This window comes from Camelus dromedarius, chromosome 16 (assembly GCF_036321535.1).
Source record: "Camelus dromedarius isolate mCamDro1 chromosome 16, mCamDro1.pat, whole genome shotgun sequence".
NCBI classification, from domain to species: domain Eukaryota; kingdom Metazoa; phylum Chordata; class Mammalia; order Artiodactyla; family Camelidae; genus Camelus; species Camelus dromedarius.
In genome coordinates, this window is record NC_087451.1 from 49,841,157 (window position 1) to 49,859,891 (window position 18,735).

Below are 18,735 nucleotides of genomic sequence, written 5' to 3' on the forward strand. Positions count from 1 at the left end.
GTTTGACCCTGGGAAAACGGGCTACATCAGCACAGGCAAGTTCCGGAGCCTCCTGGAGAGCCACAGCTCCAAGCTGGACCCGCACAAGAGGGAGGTGCTCCTGGCTCTCGCCGACAGCCAGGCCAATGGGCAGATCTGCTACCAGGATTTTGTCAACCTGGTGAGCACTCTGGGGCCCTCGCCGCTGGGAGGGGCCTGTTTGGGGTGTGGCTTAGAGGGTTCTTTTGGATAATTAAAGGCATCCGTTGGCCTGCAGCGTTGAAAAAGTCCAGGCTTCGGCAGTTGAAAGGAAATCACCAAGAAAAAGAAGCTTCTGGCAATTCCAGACCCCCCACTGTAGCAGCAAAGTGGCTGCAGCTGTTCCAGCCCTCAGCAGGAGGCCTGGGATTTCCCGCCTCCCATTGGCCTCGATTAGGCCAGTGGGATGTGCTCATTGGCTCAAACCAATCAGTGCCCACCCCTGGAGCTGCCAGTGGGGTCAGTTCCGCCTAAATGAAGGGCTGGGAGTGGGAGGTGGGAGGTTATTGTTGGCAGGAGAGGAGCCGGGGAGCGATGTTCGGAGGATCAGACCAGACCTTTCAGGAGCGATGGGGCTTGTGGGTTAAGGCTGGAGCTCATCAGACGTGCTGGCAGATGTCCTGCGTTGGTGGAGGGGCTGGAGGCAGGAGGCCCATGAATCCTGCACAGTGGTCTGATGTCTTGGAGATAGGACTTTTTCCTCACCGGGGGTTCCTGCTATGCTGTTCTGGGGGCTACTGCAGTGGGATTGGAGTGGGGATCAGTGGGGTTAAGCAGGAAGCATCCCACTCTGGGATGGGTGGGGTATGTGTGGAAGCTTCGTGAACCAGCAGGATGAACACAAGGCCAGAAGTCTCCACTTAGTTTCCCTATTCGTGGTACGGAGACTGTCACCTCTCTTCTTGTCACCCATTAAGTGACTGATGTGAAGTCCCCAGGCTCCTAGAATTCAGAGGTATCAGTGATGGAGGACCCAGGACCTGCCATTGTGCTGGGTTTGGGGTTATTTTCATTGCCTCTTGACTAAGGATCTGCCTTTGCCCAGAGGTTAGCATGATTGCAGGGAGCAGCTGTAGAGCTTTTAGTGGTGAAGGAATCTGCTGTTCTGAGTGGACCCAGGGAGCAAACCTCGAAGGTGGGGGCCAGAGCTCAGTTAAACAGGGGGACTGGCGGGATCCAGGGGTGGGCAGTGGAGGTGAGCCCTGTGGCTGGACCAGGCCACGGGTTTGAGCCTTCATTGGCTCATCCACAGCCCCAGCACCAGCGTGTTTGCTGCGTGCCCTGCTGCAGGGCTCAGTGCGTGAGCTGCTTCTCCAGCCAGGGGTCCGTGGAGTCCTCTGTGGGAACTCACAACAGCAGATTACTTGTTACCATCAAGATTACAGTGTTTGAATTCTGAGCTGGAGTGGGCAGCCATGGCTTGGGTTCCTGTGGGCAGGGCTGCCCTGGAGACCAGCACTAAGAAGGGGATCTCCTGGTGGAAGCTCTGGGCCGGGCGGAGAGCTCGCGGGCTGGAGTCGGGGGAACCTGTCCTGCTCCAGGCTCTGCCTTTGCCACTCAGTGGGAAAGAGCCTGTTTTCCATTTGTGGAATGAAGCCAAAGGATACCCTCTTCAGGGTTGTGGCAAGGATTAAATAAGATGAAGTATTTGAAAGTTTTTGTTGTCTCTGATGTTCTTTTACCAGATTAACTCCTCTGCATCGTTTGTGAGCCCCTCCCCATCCCAACCCAGGCAGAACAAACCAACCTTATCCAGAGACCACATAGTGCTTTGTGCAAGCCTCTCTTATAGCAGAGACCACGTTGTTACAGCTGAGTGGCCAGGGTTATCATGTACGGGTGTGCAGGTTGTGGACTGTACAAGAAGGATACTGGGCAGAGATGAATGAGAACTGGAATGTGACCTGAGCTTTGTTCAGCAAGGCCTGGAAAAGGTGTATCCACCGAAGAAGAGACTCACTTATCTGATTGGCACAAAAGCGCCATCTGGGTTTGAATCCTAACTCTGATGTACTAACTATGGGTCCCTGAGAAAATTACTTTCCCTCTCCAAGCTCTTGTCCCCATCTTTATAATGTGGGGATAATATGCACCACATAACAAAGATGATGTCCTCTTTTGCTGCTGTTTATCCATCTGTCTGTCCTGTAAGCTCCATGAGGCCAGAGACCAGGGCTGCTACTGTGCCCAGCACAGTTCTGGGCACACCAGGGCGCAGGTGAAGGGTGAGTGTGCATGTGCACGCACTGCTTCTCCTGTACGCGTGCTGAGCTCCTCCCCACCATGGGTCTTCCGGGTGTGTGTTTGTGAGTGTGTGTGCAGTGCAGGCCCGTGAGCACGTGCATACCCGGGGACTAGGGGACCGGATGGAAAGAGTGGCTACAAACTAATTTGACGACGTGATCCTGTCTCGGGCTTGCAGTGAACGTGGAGCTCCAAGCCCTGCCTGCGTTTCCAGAACCGCCAAGCCACTGAGAACCAGATGCAAGCTTTGCAGACATGGGGTGGGGGTGGGGGGTGAGAACAGGGAGTCATTGGAAGGGGTCATCCGGGAAGGCCTGCTGGAGAGGCGAGCCTTTGGCTGGATTTTGAAGGTGCTTACAGAACCCAGGAGAAGGGAGGGGATGCTGCAGATGGAGGCTTATTCCACTTGGCCTGGTCTGAACCCAGCTTCTCCCCAGCTCCCTTCCCCCGTCAGGGCTTCAAAGCCCTGTGCTTTGGTCTGCCTGGCTTACCTCCGCAGCCCGGTCTGGACTCCTGCCTTCAGGTGAATGCAGCCTAATGTCACTGCTGAGCCCACAGTCTCAGGAATACATTGGCAATCCACACCCAGAGATCATGAGACAGCTATCCAGGCAGCACAGTGGGCTCTGGAGCTGGGAGAGCCACATCTCTAGGACATCTCCCCGTTAGAAGGGTCTAGAGTGTGGTCACAGAGGGCAGGTGGAAGGTAACGGAGGCCTCGGGAGGCTGAAAGTCAGCAGGGATGCCTCTGGTCTCTGGGAGTTGGGCTAACCACTGGGCGAGGCAGCCAGGACTCTGCTGGGGGTGGGGTTAGTCCTTGGGCCCCCTGAGCCTCGCAACTCCCTTGAAGGCACTCAGGAGGGATGACCTTCCACAAGCACAGCCTTAGGTTCTGGCTCTGGGGACCTCCCTGCAAACTCACTTATCTAACCAAGGGCTGCCTGCCTCTTCCCAAGCTGAGGATATTGACTGCTACTTATCCTTCAGTTCTCACTCATACCACCTCCTCCAGAAAGCCCTCCCTGACCACCATGGGCCAGGGTTGGGCTCCCTCCTGTGTATTCCAGCGGCACCTTCACTTGGAACCATGACTGCTGGTTGCTTATCTGTCTTGAGCACCACTGCGTCCCCTGCATTGGCAGTGTGCCTGACACTTAGCAGTTGTTCAGGAAATGATGATGGGTGATGGAGGGGTCTGTGGAAGGGAGGTATGGTGAACATGAGTACAGGCCCTGGAGCCTTACTGGTTTTGGACTTGACGGATTCCTGAAACTCTATGTTCTTCAGTCTCCTCACCAAGAGAACAGGGATGTTCGTGGTCTGTATCTAGCAGGTGGAGTAGTTGCCTCAAATGAGCGAAGCTACAAAGTGCTTAGGACAACCCCTGACACTGAAGGGCTCTGTGAATATTGCTTCCTGTAACTATGACAGAAGAAAGAGGAAGGTGGGATGAGGCCTGGCTGATCTCAGGAATGGGCTGGCTGAGAAATGGGTCGGGGCTCTCCCCAGACCCCAGTGCTGACCCCCTCCTCCTCCCTGTTCCCGGTGTAGATGAGCAACAAGCGGTCCAACAGCTTCCGCCAGGCCATCCTGCAGGGGAACCGTCGGCTCTGCAGCAAGGCCCTGCTGGAGGAGAAGGGGCTGAACCTCTCCCAGCGGCTGATCCGCCACGTGGCCTACGAGACCCTGCCCCGGGAGATTGACCGGAAGTGGTACTACGACAGCTACACCTGCTGCCCCCCGCCCTGGTTCATGATCACAGTCACACTGCTGGAGGCAAGGACAAGGGTGGGGAAGGGCTGCTTGGTCTTGGGGGGACCTGGGGGGGGGTCAAGAGGATATCTGAGATCATGAGAGGGACGGGCAGCATCTTATCCACCGAAAGGCGATGATTGAGGACCAAACGGCAGTTGTCACTGCAAGTCAGGCCCTGTTACGGTGCGTGCAAGTGTTGTTAAAACCCCTGGACCACAGAGAGATGGCAAAGATGATAACTTCAAGCCATATTCGCTGCAGCCGAATCCCCATGTGACCACCCCCGCCAGAAACAACAGCAAGTAAAACAGTGTCATAAGTTCACTGATTTGGGGGATTTAGCCAGGCTAACTCATTAAAACAATTTATTTTAGTTCCTCCCTGAGTGAGTAAGGTGGACAAGTCATTTGCTCCGCGGGAACTCCCCTCTTCCACCTGTAGAGTAGGAATACGCAGACCTGCCCTCCTTCTCCCACAGGACTCCTCAATTTAGACCACCAGAATGGCTGGCGGTGCTTTCTGAACACAAAAGCGTTACACAAATACATACGGGAGGGAGTGTTTATGAACAGGCAAATGTGGGCTTAACGTATTTTGCAAGAACATTCTCCCCTTAGGGAATCCTTCGTGCCTATTGTTATTCTAAAAGTCTCAGCTTATGCGATAGAATCCAAAGTGCCACTTTCTGAATCAGTGCCCATGTGCGAGGGACTCAGAGTTCTTCCGGCTCTTCAGCCTAAGAACCTGTGTGCCGCTCACCTCCCCGCAGCCCCAGCTCTTGAACGGACGCTTGGCCTCCCTTTGGCGTTTGATAATCACCGTTCTCTTCCAGAGCCAGGGGCCTAATTACCACCCCTGCTTATGGTTCCTGCCGATTCAAACGGCAGGATCGTTAAGCTTCATAGCATCCTTCTTCTTTTTTTCTAAATCAGAATATCTAATCTGCAGGCTAGAGCCTCTCTGTGTTATTCCAGCTTCACCCAAGTACATGTTGGAGTTGTGATTTTGCTGAGATGTTCTTGGACTTGTTCTCCAAGCACTTACTGTGTTGGTCTATTTATTAACTTCTATTTGAGGGCCAATAATAACAAGCTGGCTTGGAAGCTGGATTTGCTGCCAGGCCACCCGCACGCATGGTGTTAGGTGGACAGAACAGCTCCCAGAGACCCCAGGGAGTCCAGCTGCCGTTCCCAGGCCCAGCCCAGGAGGCCTGAGCCCTACCCTAATTCCAGCTGCCTTCCCTGAGTGCATGCCGCACACAGGGCTGGCTTCTCCTGTGCGCTTTATCATCTTCAAACCTCACGATCATTGTGGAAGTGTGGGCATTCATATCCTCATTTCTAGATGGAGAAACTGAAGACCAGTGAATGAAAATAATTTGTCCAAAGGCATCCAGAGGAACCAGATCTTGCATCCAGATTGGTTACGAATTTTCAAAAACCTCAGCTGTGTAAACCCAAACCACCAATCTAAAACTGACAAATGATGAAATAACTGTTTCAGAGACCTCATACGAAAGCTCAAGGCTTTTATTTTACATACAGGTCTAGTCACCTGGTTTTCTGATTCCATAATGGAGTGAAAATAGAAGGAATGTGGTGGGAAGCGACAAGAAGGGGCCCCCACCAGCAGTCGGAAGTAAGAACCTGGTTGTGGTACCTGGTTAACAACATGCTGACAACCTGGCACTGTAGGAGAGGACAAAAGAAAATGTCAAAGCACAACTGACTCATAAAGAAACGCAAGAATTTGGGGTCATTTAGTATAGGAGCGAAAACACCATCAGTTGCTGGAGAAGACATCATTCCTCTAGCCCAGACCAACACCTGAGGCATCCTTAAGATTAGAACAAAGGGACATGAATTATGCATTCTAGAACGAGTTCCAGGGGAAAAAAATGTAGTTAAAATAAACACCCTTTTTAGGGCTTCAACAAATATGCTCAGTCATCTTCAAAATCAGCTTATGCGGAGTGTTGGTGAGAATGCAGGGAAGTGGAAATCCTTGGGCGCTGTTGGCGGGGATGTAAAATGGTTCAGCGTTGTGGGAAACAGTGTGGCAGGTCCTCAAAATATTAAACCTAGAATGACCACGTGATCCCACAATTCCACTTCTGGGCATGTAGCCCAAAGAATTGAAAGCAGGGAAGGGTTCAAAGAGATCGTGGTACACCCATGTTCATTGCAGCATTATTCACAATAGCTAAAAGGTGGAAGCAACCCCAGTGTCCATCGACAGGTGGGTAAACAAAAAGAGGCAGATACGTATAATGGAATGTTAGTCAGCCTTCAAAAGGAAGGAAATCCCGACATGCTACAGGGATGTACCTTGATGACATTATGCTAAGTGAAATAAACCAATCACAAAAGACAAGTACTGTATGATTCCACTTACATGCGGTCCCTAGAGGAGTCAAATTCATAGAGACACAAAGTAGAATGGTGGTTGCAGGGGGCCAGGGGGTGGGGGGGAATGAGAATTAACGTTTAACAAGTATAGAGTTTCTTTCAGTTTTACAAGATTAAAAAAAGTTGTCCGAATGGATGGTGGTGATGGTTGCACATTATGAATGTATTTACTACCTCTGAACTGGGCACTTAGAAATGGTTAAGATGGTTAATTTTTTGTGTATTTTACTACAGGTTTTTTTTTTTAAAAAAAATCAACTTAGGTGCAATGGCCTCACCCCTCAAGTGGGTATGTGAGTTATTACTGAAATTAAAGTTTAAAATCCTGCAAATTCTTCCTGCTTAGCACCAAGGTAATGTGGAGAGAGACCATGAGACCATTTTGTGAAATTTTAACACAAAATAATCAAACAGAAGTGGGGTGAGAGATGGTGGAACACACGCTTGGGTGCTGGTCATGGGAGTGTCCCTCATTCTCTGCGACGGAAAGGCGACAGCTTCCGTCGGGATTCCAGGTGTTAGCACAAGAGGCATCCGTGGGCAGTTCTGCACCTTGTAATGGGCTCTCTTCCTCCTGCGTTTTCATCCAGGTTGCCTTTTTCCTCTATAATGGGGTGTCGCTGGACCAATTTGTGCTGCAGGTCACCCACCCACGATACCTGAAGAACTCACTGGTTTACCATCCACAGCTCCGAGCACAGGCTTGGCGTTACCTGACATACATCTTCATGCATGCAGGGTGAGTGCCTGTCTTCTTTCACTCTGTCAGGAGTCCCTATGGGAGAATAAGTGGTCCAGCTAGCCTGGATTGAAATATATTTTTTAGTTTATTTTTATTCTACCCGGACACAGGATTTGAGCAGCTCCTTGAAACTCATCTAATACCAAAACATATGAGTAAATTATGAAGAGGGTATGGGCAAAGGGAAACAGAGGGAGGAGGATGCTAAAAGCCAGCAGTGAGATCAGCACACACATACACATGTAATTCTGTATACTTGCTAGAAGTGGGTTACAGATTTATTCTGAGCTTCCTAGTGGCCAAAGCAAAGAGGGAAATGTGGTCAGCCACCAGGTTCATTGTCCATAAACTGTGTGTGTGAGTGCCCCCATAAGTGAAATAAAGGACAGTTTTATTGAAACCACCTCCCTTGCAAGGAGATCTCCATATATGGTGACGTTAGTCTTCTTGAGGCACTCTGGCAATGCTTATTGCTTCTGTTTATGGAGCCACGTGGCCTCTTTTGGGGCCTAGAGTGCAGTCAGTTCTCACTGGTGCCTTTTACCCACAATAAGGACCTCCTGGCTGGCCAGGTGCCCACCCAGCTCCAAGTCCCTTGAAGAGCATGATCTTGGCTGGAGACTGTTTTTATGTAGGAGAAGCGTGGAGTTGGGATATCAGAGTCCTCAGACACGAGAGCTCTCCATTGTTTTCTACCGAGTCTCTAGAGAAGTGAAGGAGCTCATTGTTAGCCTGGGAAAAGCCCTGGGGGTGCCTGTTCCTGGGGTTGCAAATGGGCAGAGGGTCACCCTGGCCCCCATGGCTCCATCATTCCCTTTCCTTGGCAGAAAGACCTATAGTGGCCAAGAAGAAGCTCCACTGTGAGACTCCCTTCCCACTGAGCCTCTAAAGCGGGCACAAGAGCCACCCCTAATTGGCTGCACTTGCTGGGGAGGGGGCTTTGGGTGAGGAGACATCGCGATGGTTGCCAACGGATGTCTCCACTCTGAGCCTAAGGAGATGGTGGGCCCGGGGTGTTTGCCTTGCCTTCTGTGTCCTGGCCTCGACCTCACGGGGCTTAGGAGAGGAGGTGGGGGGCCACTTTGTGCTTCCATTTTCTCATGAGCCAGAATCTGGATGCAGCAGGAACTGGGGGACAACTTTGATTTACTAAGTTCTACGAGATATCTTTCATGCTTGCACTTGTTTGGAAAACATCTTTCTCTTTAAATATCAGTAGCTCTTACAAATATAGTAGCAAGCCAGAGTGACTGAGTGGCCTGGATAATGGAGCAGGTCCTGCACATCAGAGACCTGGGCCATGGCCCCAGCCCAGCCACTACCCAGCTGTGTGACTTTACACTGGTCAGTGCCCCTCTCTGAGCCTTAGCTTCTCTTGTGTCAACTGATGGAGTTGCTGGATCTTGCCCATGGTTGGCCCCTCTCACTCTGGCAAGTGCAGACACTGCCAGTCACCACCCAGGCCCCATACCTGTGTTCCTGTCCCGACTGGTGGGGAGGGTGTGGAAGGAACCCTCTTTCCAAGATGATCTGTCTGCATTGTAATTCCTCCCCTCCCTTTCGCACCGCCACCCAGACTGTGAGCTTCTCAAAGGCAGGTGTAAGGTCTTCTTCACTACTAGGTCTCCAGCGTCTTGGCGTGCTGAATGCATGCATGCATGCATGCATGCATGTGGTCTCTCCGTACAGGATAGAACATCTGGGACTCAACGTGGTACTGCAGCTCCTGGTGGGGGTGCCCCTGGAAATGGTGCACGGAGCAACCCGCATCGGGCTTGTGTACGTGGCCGGCGTTGTGGCAGGTAGGCAGCTGGGCCCCGTGTCCACAGGGGTAAACTTCCCCAGGGAGGGTGGGAAAGCCCATGGGGTCGAGCAAGCCCCAGGCTGCCAGAGGACCCTCATCACCGAGGCTCCTGATGACTAGAGTGGACCTCTGGGCACATCTCCCTGCCTCTCAGGGGAGGCTGGAAAGGGGACCGCCACGCAGAAAGGGAGGCGTGTAGCAGCAAAGGGGGACAGAGCACAGGGTTTGGAACAGACAGACTGGAGTTTCAGTCTTTACACTTCTGTGTTGTCGCTGTGTGAGCTTGGGGAAATGCCTCAACTTCTCTTGGCCCCGTTAAGCTTTAGGAGGAAAGTAATGCGACCTGCATGTCGAGTGTGGGAGGGTGGGGTGAGGTAGAGTGAATTAAGCCATCCTAGGGCAGTGAGATCCCTGTGAGGACATCCAAGGGGTAGGTGGAGCCAGGTACCTCCCCTGGCCAGGCTGGCAACTGTCCCCGAAGGGGGACCTAGCGTCTGCCCAGGCTGGCCCTTGAGGAACCCGCTGCCTGGCAGGAGGCAGTGAGCATCCGGGCCAGCTGGACAAGTCTGGGGTCCTGGCTGACCCAGCTCACGTGGCGCGTGATCACAGCAGTCGCTGTGGCCTTGAGGAGCGCGGCCAACCCCCAGCCCCCGCCCCCGAGGGAGGGGAGGCGGGCTGCGATGAGCTGGGGGAGCAGAGCAGAGCTCTGCAGGAAAAGTCTGCACCAACTGGGCTTCTCCACAGAGGGATCTCCCTCGTGATGTTTCCAACTTTTTTGCTGGCTTCTTTTTTTTTTTTTAACAAGGCTTGCCGCCTCAGCTCTTTACCTTGACAGCTGTGCCCAAGGGAGCTTTGTGTGTATGTTTAAGTAAGATCTTAATCCTTTCTGAGTGGCATTAAAGTTGTCATCAGGAGAGCAGGGTAGCATCGGCCTTGTAAACAATGGGCAGGCAGGGACCCTGGGAGTCAGTGAAGTGGCTTCAGGAATCAAAGAGGGAAGGGTCCCACCCCCCACCCCCCCACCCCACCCCACCCCATGAGAGGCTGGTCTGCTAATTTGTGAACCCTCAGCCTGGGAGGTTGGCCCAGTGCCCTTTCCTTCTCTCCTTCTGTGCGGAGGTTAAAAACTTAGACCTTGCACACCTTGGACAGCACCCACACCAGCTTCTCCCAGAATCCAGCACCTTCTGCATCCAATGGTCTGATGCGCATCTCTGTGTGCCAGACTTACTCAGCCACCCACACACACTCTGAGTGTCTGCATCTGGGGGTTTATAGCCACATTTTCCGCACCTACATACTCAGAGCCCCAGATGGTTAATGGCGAGGAACAGGAAAGATGCTCGTAACACTTGCAGTTAGTAGTCAATTAGATGGGAGTGCCAGTAGCCTCGAAGAGAAACGTAAGATTCAAGATGACTCAGGCCTTGAACTAGATGATACCCAGCGGGGAGACACTGATACCCAGTGCAGGCATCCCTTCCCAGTGATACCAGCGCAGAAGGGGATGGCGTACAGGCAGAGGGGGCTTGCCATCTAGACCTGAGGGTGTGGGGCTGCATTGCAAAGCAAATGACGTGCACCGCTCTACCTGAGTCACTCTGCCTTCAGAGCAGAGGGCATTCTGGTCACCACATGTCATACCATTGATCTCCAGGACTGAGTTGATTGATCTGCCTGCACCCTTTCCTCCTTCTCCACTCCATGTGCGTCCCCCCTCAAAAGGGGGACCCGTTCAGATAGCCAGACCCTGACCGAGAGCCAGTAGTTACCAAGTGCCTGCCCTGTGTGGGCCAAATTTAATCCTCACAACAACCCCCTGAGGCAGGTACTCTTCCTCTCCACCTGTTGCAGATACAGAAACCAAGGCTTTAGAGAAGCTAAGTGACTTATTCCAGAAGACACAGTCATAAGGGGTGGAGCTGGGCTTTAATCCCAGACTGTCTGACCCCAAAGGCTGTGCTCTAAACCACCGCCACAGTATTACAGGAACCAAAAGGCAGACCTTATCCTTGGTGTGGATAGGTGTCAGAAACCTAAGGGAGGTCTTAATAGACATCGGGCACAGGAGGTCTTAACAGACAGGAATGAGAGAGGCAACTCTCCCCGCCTCCCAGGGTGAAAATATTCCAAATCCAAGGCCGTCGCATTTTGTCACAACGATAACTGACCTCTGCCGAGCACATCCGATAGTCCAGGCATGTGATAAAGGGGTCACGTGTGTGATCTCCTCTTCTCATCACAACAGTCTTATCAGGGTGCCGACACTCTCATTTTATAGATGGTTCAGGGGTGAAATCACCAGCTGCCCAGCCAAGAAATCCTAGGACTGCAGTGGAAACCCTTCCTCCGCCCCATGCTTGAATTCAAGCCAATATGTATGTATCTCACTTCCGGCTAACAGTTACAGGGCTGACAGATGAAATACCTTAAAAACCAGTATCTTCACTGCTCTGCCAAGCTTTTATCCTAAGCTACATAGCTTATAAGCTACGAGTGCATCCCTAAGCCTGGCTCAGGGTTTGGCACATGTTAAGCAACAAACAGTTGTAGACTGAATGAAAGAATACATACATAAGTAAAGTTATGTTGCTTAAAGGTAGATGTTCTGCTGACGTTTATTTGGATTTTTTTTTTTTTAATGGCCAAGGGAGATGCTGAAAAACACCTGCTTTAAATATCCCAGGCTGGACATTATGGGCATTACGGCAAAGTCACCAATCTAGCCCCATGCTGGCGTGGATCCAGTGTTTTGGTGGGGTGATTCACAGCCCGGACCAGCACCGGTCCTTTGATCTGCTGCCATGCAGAGGTGTGGCGCGCCACTCTGGCTTGCCTTTCTCTCCTCTTCCTTTGCCCCAACCAGCTCTGTGGGTCACACTGGCCTTTGCCGAACGTCATCCATTAGATGCATCAGGAGTCGTGCCTGGCCCAAGCTTCCTGCCCTGGGGTGGCCTGTCTCACTCTGTTGATACGTGTATATGCCCACATTTACACTTGACTCTCCCAGTCCCTCTAGGCCAGGGCTAACCTGCAGTCACTTTAGGAAAGTCTTCCTGCCGCAAATGGAGGGCAGGTGGGTCCTGACCGTTACCTTCCAGATTGTGTAACCAGGATCCGAACCTCAGGCCCTGGATCTTAGGCCAAGGCTTGGATTATTGTATTCTGATCTGGAAGGAACCTTGAGGTCCCCTCCAGTGGGTGGCAAACTTTATTCCCAGGCCCCCCTCCCATTCAGCCAGAATGACTCTCTGTGCTCTGCTCCGTGGGGTAGGGGTGGGGGTCAGGTTTCCTTTGAAAAGAGGATCTCACTGCTCAAAATTCAGAGAGCCTTAGACCTCCTCATTTCACAAATGTGAAAACTGAAGCCCAAAGAATTCAGGAGCTGTACCCGAGATCACACTGCTAGCCAGTCACGCCCTCATTCTGTACTCCTGCCATGATCCCTGCTGACCTCTGGCCCTAGGGTCAGGACTCCCATCCATGGGTAGGGTGACGGAAAGGTCAGTGTGTGGAGGCTGGACCCTGGGGGCTTCCCTGATGCCAGGGAGGCTGAGGGAGCAGAATCCTGGCCGGTTTGTAGGGACTCACATGGAGGAGAGAGGCCAGCCCAGGGAGGCTGGGGCTTCCTCTGTCCAGACGTTAATTAACGAGGAGAGGCTGGGCAGCCAGCCCTCTGCAGCCCGGCAGTGCAGCCTTCTCAGCCAGCCCCGCCAGGAGAGCGTGGGAATCCTTTGTCATGCAGATCCCGCGGCCTGCCTGTTTGCCACCCTGGGATTTTTTTTTCTTGTTATATATGGCTGACCCTGTGGCTAGTCAGTTAAAAAAAAAAAGTTATCTGACAATAGATCAATACCTAATTAAAGCCGGAGGCGAGGCATGAAAGGGGAGAAGAAAGATTTATAGCTGCCCTGGGAGGGGAGAAGGACTTGGGATTTCTTAGTTCATGACAGTTTGTATTTTCCTGAGAGATGACATCCCCCGCCTTGAAGCTAAGAATCTGTTGTGAGGACCTCTTCCTGGAAGGAGCTCCATGAGCCGAGGAGCCTTGAGAGCTGTCTGTGGGGGCTTGGGGAGGTGGGGTGGCAAGGTGGGGAGAAAGTAGATGACCTTGCAGGGGTTCCCCAGGCCCAGGGTGTCGGGTACCTGGTTCCCAGGCTGGGCTCAGCTTCTTGCTAAGTAGTGGACCCTCCGGCCCTACAGAACCTGCAGAATTTGGCCTTCTGCCTGTTCCTCTCTCCACCCAGGCAGCAGCTAATTGGCTCATGAGCCTGCGGGCATTTTCCAGTGGTGATTTCTGCACACTCACCCGGGCCAGCCACCTCTCATCCTCTGAGCCCTGGGTTCTACCTCCCAGTTATTTTTAGTCTCCCATGTCTTTCCCTGGAAGCCAAAGCATTGATCACACTTAAATGAGACCAGAACAATACATTTCCCATCTCCTCTTTGCCCGGCTTCCCTCCCAGGACAAAAGTTTGTCATCCCCCGACCAACAGTCTGTACCTTTCCTTTCCCCCAGAGAGGGTGACATCATCTTTTTCTCTTCCCTGGGACTTTTCAAGGACATTTTCCCTCCAGCTGTGGAGATCCCGTTGGCCTCTTGTAATTTCACTCGGTTGGACATGGTGCTCAGCAGGTTTCTGGATGCTGTTGAGCAGAGAGAACAAGGGTGGAGGTTGACCTCGGTCCCAGCTTGGGGCGTGGCTGCTACAGAGGCTAAGAGCACAGGGGCTCCGTGTCAGGCAGACCTGGACTCACATCCTGGCTCCAGCCCTTCCTCCCCATGACTCAGGGCTCAGCCTTCTCATCTGTGCAGTGAGGCTGCTAGTGCTGGCCTCAGAGGGCAATCTTGAGGGTCAAAGGGAAGGATGGACGTAAGACCAATGTCTGATACACAGTGCCCCGCAAGCGGTGGCTGTTTCTGCTGTAACTACTACTACTGTTGTTGCTGCTGCTCGAAACTGTGAGAGAGCCCAAGGCAAGGCAGAGCTGGGCAGCCAGGCAGGTGAGCTGGGCTGCAGTCCCAGCTCTGCTTTGGGCAAGTCCCTTCCCTCCTTTGCTTCTCGTCTGTAGAAGGAGAAGTTTGCACCAAACGGTTCTTTCAGCCGTAAATGAATCTTCCAGGAGGCTCCAAGGTGACAGGGGATCAAAGGAAGAAGAGAGGGAGCCTTTGCCCTGGGGTCTCAGCCCTGAGGCTGCAGCATCTGAGGGCCTGGGACTTGGGATGGGGAGCTGACTCTAGCATCCCTGAGTTCTCCATCTCTCTCTGCACCAGGGTCCTTGGCGGTGTCTGTGGCTGACATGACCGCGCCGGTCGTGGGCTCCTCTGGAGGGGTGTATGCTCTCGTCTCTGCTCATCTGGCCAACATCGTGATGGTGAGCACTTCCTGTCCCGGCGGGCCTTTCTTGGCCTCCCCTCTGCCATCTCTGGGCCCGGGCATTAATCCGCTGGAGCTTGGTTTTAGATCCTCGTCCACACTCCAGCTCAGGCTTGGCAAGCCCCAGACGGCCCTAGCTGATAGCCAAGTTCAAGGACACTCCTCACGCTCTGCTGGCCCACTTCTGATGCAGTCTTTCCATATATGATTCGTATTTTCTCCAGCCATGGCTTTGCCTATGAATTTGCCCAGCTCCCTATTTCAACTCTTTCCTATTCACTGGCTTGAAAAAGTTAAACTCCTGGAGCACTAGCACGCATCATAATTGTAATTCAATTATGAATTGAAAATTGTTGTTTGTCGCAGATTGTTCAAAGTAAAGGGACCTTAGAGATGACTTTATCAGAATTCTCAAATAGGAAAGAAGGCTCTGAGAACTTAAGTGATGTGTCCAAAGTCACAATCAAGTTTGTGGCCAAATCGGGACTTGAACCCACATTTCCTGGCAACCATTGAAGTGTGGAAGGTTCACTACAATGGGGCACCGTCATTCCCTGTCTCATGCCCTTCCCTACCTGTTCCTGAAAGGCAGTCTTGCTTAAAAGCTGAGTGGGGCTGTCATTCAGCCTAGATCTGAATCCCAGCTACCCACTTCCTAGAGAGTGACCTGGGGCAAATGACTTCACTGCTTTGTGCCTCAGTTTCTCCATCTGTGAAATGGGATGAGTTAGGATAAATGAGATAAAGTGAAAACAACCACTCAGTATAAGTGTTACCCTTCCCTGCTCCTTGCAGAAGAGTACGGGGTAGACGCAGAGTGGGGACAGGATCTTCAAGGCAAGAAATTGGAAGCAATCTGATAATCTTGGAGGAGGCCAAGGAGAACTGTTCCCTTCTTTTGGAAGCAGTCTGAAGTTTGGAGGCCGAAAGAGGAGTCACTGGCAGCACTTGACTAACCCTGCTGAATGTGCCCACTGGCCCAGGAGCCTCCAGGCAGGGCCCAGGTCTTCCTCATCTGTTTCTCCAGTGCCTGGCATAGGGCTGGACACCTGGCAGACGGCGCCCGCTAAATTCTGATGAAGGAAGGGAGGGAGGGGGAGAGAGAGGGACAATGTCCAGAAAAGGCATAACTTCTCTTCGGGATCCTCTTGCTCTCACGTCCCTCCTCCGTCCCACGGCCCCCCACGTGGCGGGTGTGCGAATGCTCAGTTACAGCGGTCTGTGGGCTTCCTGACTTCTCCCGTTTCTTCATTATTGCCACTCTCACCTGGCCTGCTCCTCAACACCAGCGCCTTTCTTTTCACCGAAGTCCCCTTTGTACACTGAGAGAGAGCATGAGAGGGGCAGACAGAAAGGGAGAGAGAGGCGAGACAGACAGACATTGAAGATGCTTGCTACTTGCCTGAATTTTGGCATCTTCAAGCAAGCGCGTGGAGAGCTACAGCAGGGTTGGGGAAGCCCACGTGAGGGTTGTGTGTGTGTGTGTGTGTGTGTGTGTGGTGTCTGTGCGCGTGAGTGTTTACACACAGACGTGTACGGCTCGGTCTGCTGAGCACCTGGGAGCCCAGGGCCGCCTCACATGGCCCTTTAAATGGGTCATTCTGTATCAGTGCCACAGCTTTCCCCAGACACAGCGTTTCCTCTGAATTCTGCCTCCTCCACTCCTCCCTCCCCCTGCCCCAATTCCCTTCTGCAGGGGGAGGAGATGCCAGCCCCTCCTTCCCCTTCCCCTCAAGACGTGTCTGTGTGTTGAAGGGGTCAGAGCAGTACAAGTCCAAGAACGCGGGGAAGAAGAGACAGACAGGAGTTTATAACGGGCCCTATTTCCAGCCCTTCCCACCGCCTGGGAAGCAGCCCTGGTGTCGCAGAAGTCCCCGTGGTGAGGGCAGACCACCCCAAGGACCCAGGACCGTGGGGTGAAGCAGTGGGTGGAGGAGAGGGGTGCGAGAGCAGTTTTGTTCCTGTTTATGCTTCTTTCTGCAAGAAGCCCGTGGCCTGTGGCGGTGGAGATCAGCCGTCCCGTCCAGGAGCCCGGCGCTCTTCCAGAAGGACGTGGCTTCCCATGGGGTCCCCCTCCCCTAGAAAGCTGTGTAGTGCCTACTGGACAGTGAAACATACCCATTTTCTCCTTAAGAAGGTCAGTTTCCTTTCCTAAAGAGGCTGCCTTTCCCCAGACTAGCTCAGTGCCCGACAATTCAGAGATCCATTAGGACAGAGCACGTGAAGCGGCCATGTCTGTGGGTCGGAAGCGCGGAAGCACTGACAACTGCGTGTGGTTCAACCTCACTGATTCTTAATTCCAAAGTGAAGATTTGGTCTGTGTGTGTATACACAATAAAGCACCTCATTGGATCAAAAAGGAGAAAAAGCATGGACTTGATAGCCAGAAAATCTGGATGTGAGGACTGGTGTCACCATCTGATTAGCTGTGAGTTCCTTAACTTCTCAGGGGCTCCCTTATCTCATCTGTAGTCCCTTCTTCGCAAGGTAGTTGAAAGACGTGAAAAGAAGTGAATGTGAAAATGTTTTTCATGTGGCAAATCATACAGCTGGGAGATCCTGTATGTATGTGTGTGTTTAGATATTTTATACATATAATTTTTATCCTTATAAATCCCACCTGATGTCTGTCAGAGAAACATCAGAAGAATCTGTCCTTTTCTGTGTCCTTTTTGACATAGAAAATCTTGAACACTTCTGTTCTCAGGACTCTATTTAAATGAGAGATTCTGCCTTAAATGAAAGTATGTCTTATTTTTCATAAAAAACATTACGAGTTTCAAAAAGCTTGTCATTTACATGAGGGGATTAAATCAAGAAACTATTTTATGGATGGCATAAAAGACCAGCAATCAAGACTTCTTATTTTAAACACTGGAAGTATAAAGACACACATAATTGAATAATTTATTAATTGCCTTTTGCCAGGGCCCCTGGGGCAGTGTTCATTTTTAAATATACAAGATAGTTTCTTATACTTTGCCCCATACGATAGATGTTTTTCTAAACTGTTTGAGATCTAAATTGTCACAGATTGAACCATACCATCACAAAGCACAAGGAAGGATTCTTGTCTAAAAGACACGGAAGATTTCTGTGTGATAAGATTCATTTTATTAAGTAAAAACCCTTCTGTAGGACAAGTCATCACTCCCAAGTTATCTGTGTCATGTTCTCCTGTTTCCTGTGTTGGGTTTTCTTGAAGTGATTTGACAAGAAATTGTTTCCACTGGGGATGTGTGAAGCTGCACTGGAACGGAGTATCCTGCCTTGGTTTCAGCCTCTGAGCCCTTCACTGGTTGGGTGAGGAAAACGCCAAGGGGACTGGTTACTACTGCCTTGTTTGCTGAGGATGAGTCACCTTCTCACCCTGCTAGGCTCTGGGAGAGAATGAAAGTAAAGGACCTGAAAAAAAAAGTCTCTGTTCCCCAGGGGCTCTCAGGCTTTTCAACATTTATAGCTGCAGCAGTGCTGGCTTCGTGTGAGATTTTTTCCTTCTCCCCTGTTGTTTCACTGTGCTTATTTTATTGGAGGAATCATGGGGATGGGGGGATGAGGCAGCTGGTGGAAAGGAGTGACTGGCTGGTTGTTAACCCCTCAGCTGCTGGGAGGCTGGTCACCTCCTGATGTTCACTTAGCCCTAGAGCTGCTGGGGCAGCCAGCAGGGGCAGACAGCACAGATAGACAGACTGTGGCCTGGCCTCGGACGTGTGGGCGGACAGAGCCCTGGATGGGAACCCTATCGAGCTTAACATTAACTTACTGTGATCTTGCACAAGCCCTCCTGGACCCTCAGTCTCTTTTTCCCTCAAGTGCAGATCAGAGGGTGTGACTGGATCAGCTTGGCAAACTCCAGTGCCTTCCAGTGCCTGGCAGGTGTGGTAGAGGAAGCCGGCCTGGGGAGCAGTGGGGCAAAACTGGAGCTCCCCAGCCTCATCCAAGGTCATTGAGAGTCCAAAGATGTAAGTCCATTATGCAGGGCAAACTCACCATCTTTTCCCCAGGTCTAGATACTGTCACTTACATGACTCCTACCACATGCCAGGCAGCATTCCTAGTGCTTTACACATATTAATTCACAAATTCATTTCACCTTCACAACAAACCGCAAGGTAGGGAATTGAGACGGATACTGTTGTCATCAAATTTTCAAAGGAGGGCGCCAGAAAGAAGGAATTCTGAGCCACCCACCCGTGGTCTTGCCAGACCCAAAATACAGACAGTGCTTTTTAAGACAGGTCCCAGATAGGGCCCAGAGAGGGCCTGGACCTTGGCTGAAGGAGAGAGCAGTAAATACGTTCTAGGCTTACTTTGCCCACCGTGTTACCACTCGGAACACAGTGAGAGACACCGTCTTCTGGTATCTCTTTTGTTTTTAAGTGTGGT

The 18,735-nt window shown here is 51.8% G+C and overlaps 1 protein-coding gene across 4 annotated transcripts in view; it reads left to right on the plus strand.

Moving 5' to 3' along the window:
* Positions 1-18,735, plus strand: part of RHBDL3 (rhomboid like 3) — a 43,701-nt gene that overhangs the window by 15,857 nt on the left and 9,109 nt on the right. For 2 of the 4 annotated variants that reach the window (XM_031468298.2, XM_031468299.2), the window contains 5 exons: positions 2-160; positions 3,814-4,038; positions 7,016-7,164; positions 8,857-8,969; positions 14,247-14,347. In XM_031468298.2, the coding sequence (XP_031324158.2) occupies positions 2-160; positions 3,814-4,038; positions 7,016-7,164; positions 8,857-8,969; positions 14,247-14,347 (747 nt within the window). The remainder of the gene's footprint in view (position 1; positions 161-3,813; positions 4,039-7,015; positions 7,165-8,856; positions 8,970-14,246; positions 14,348-18,735) is intronic. The other 2 variants (XM_064495905.1, XM_064495906.1) reach the window with 2 other exon arrangements.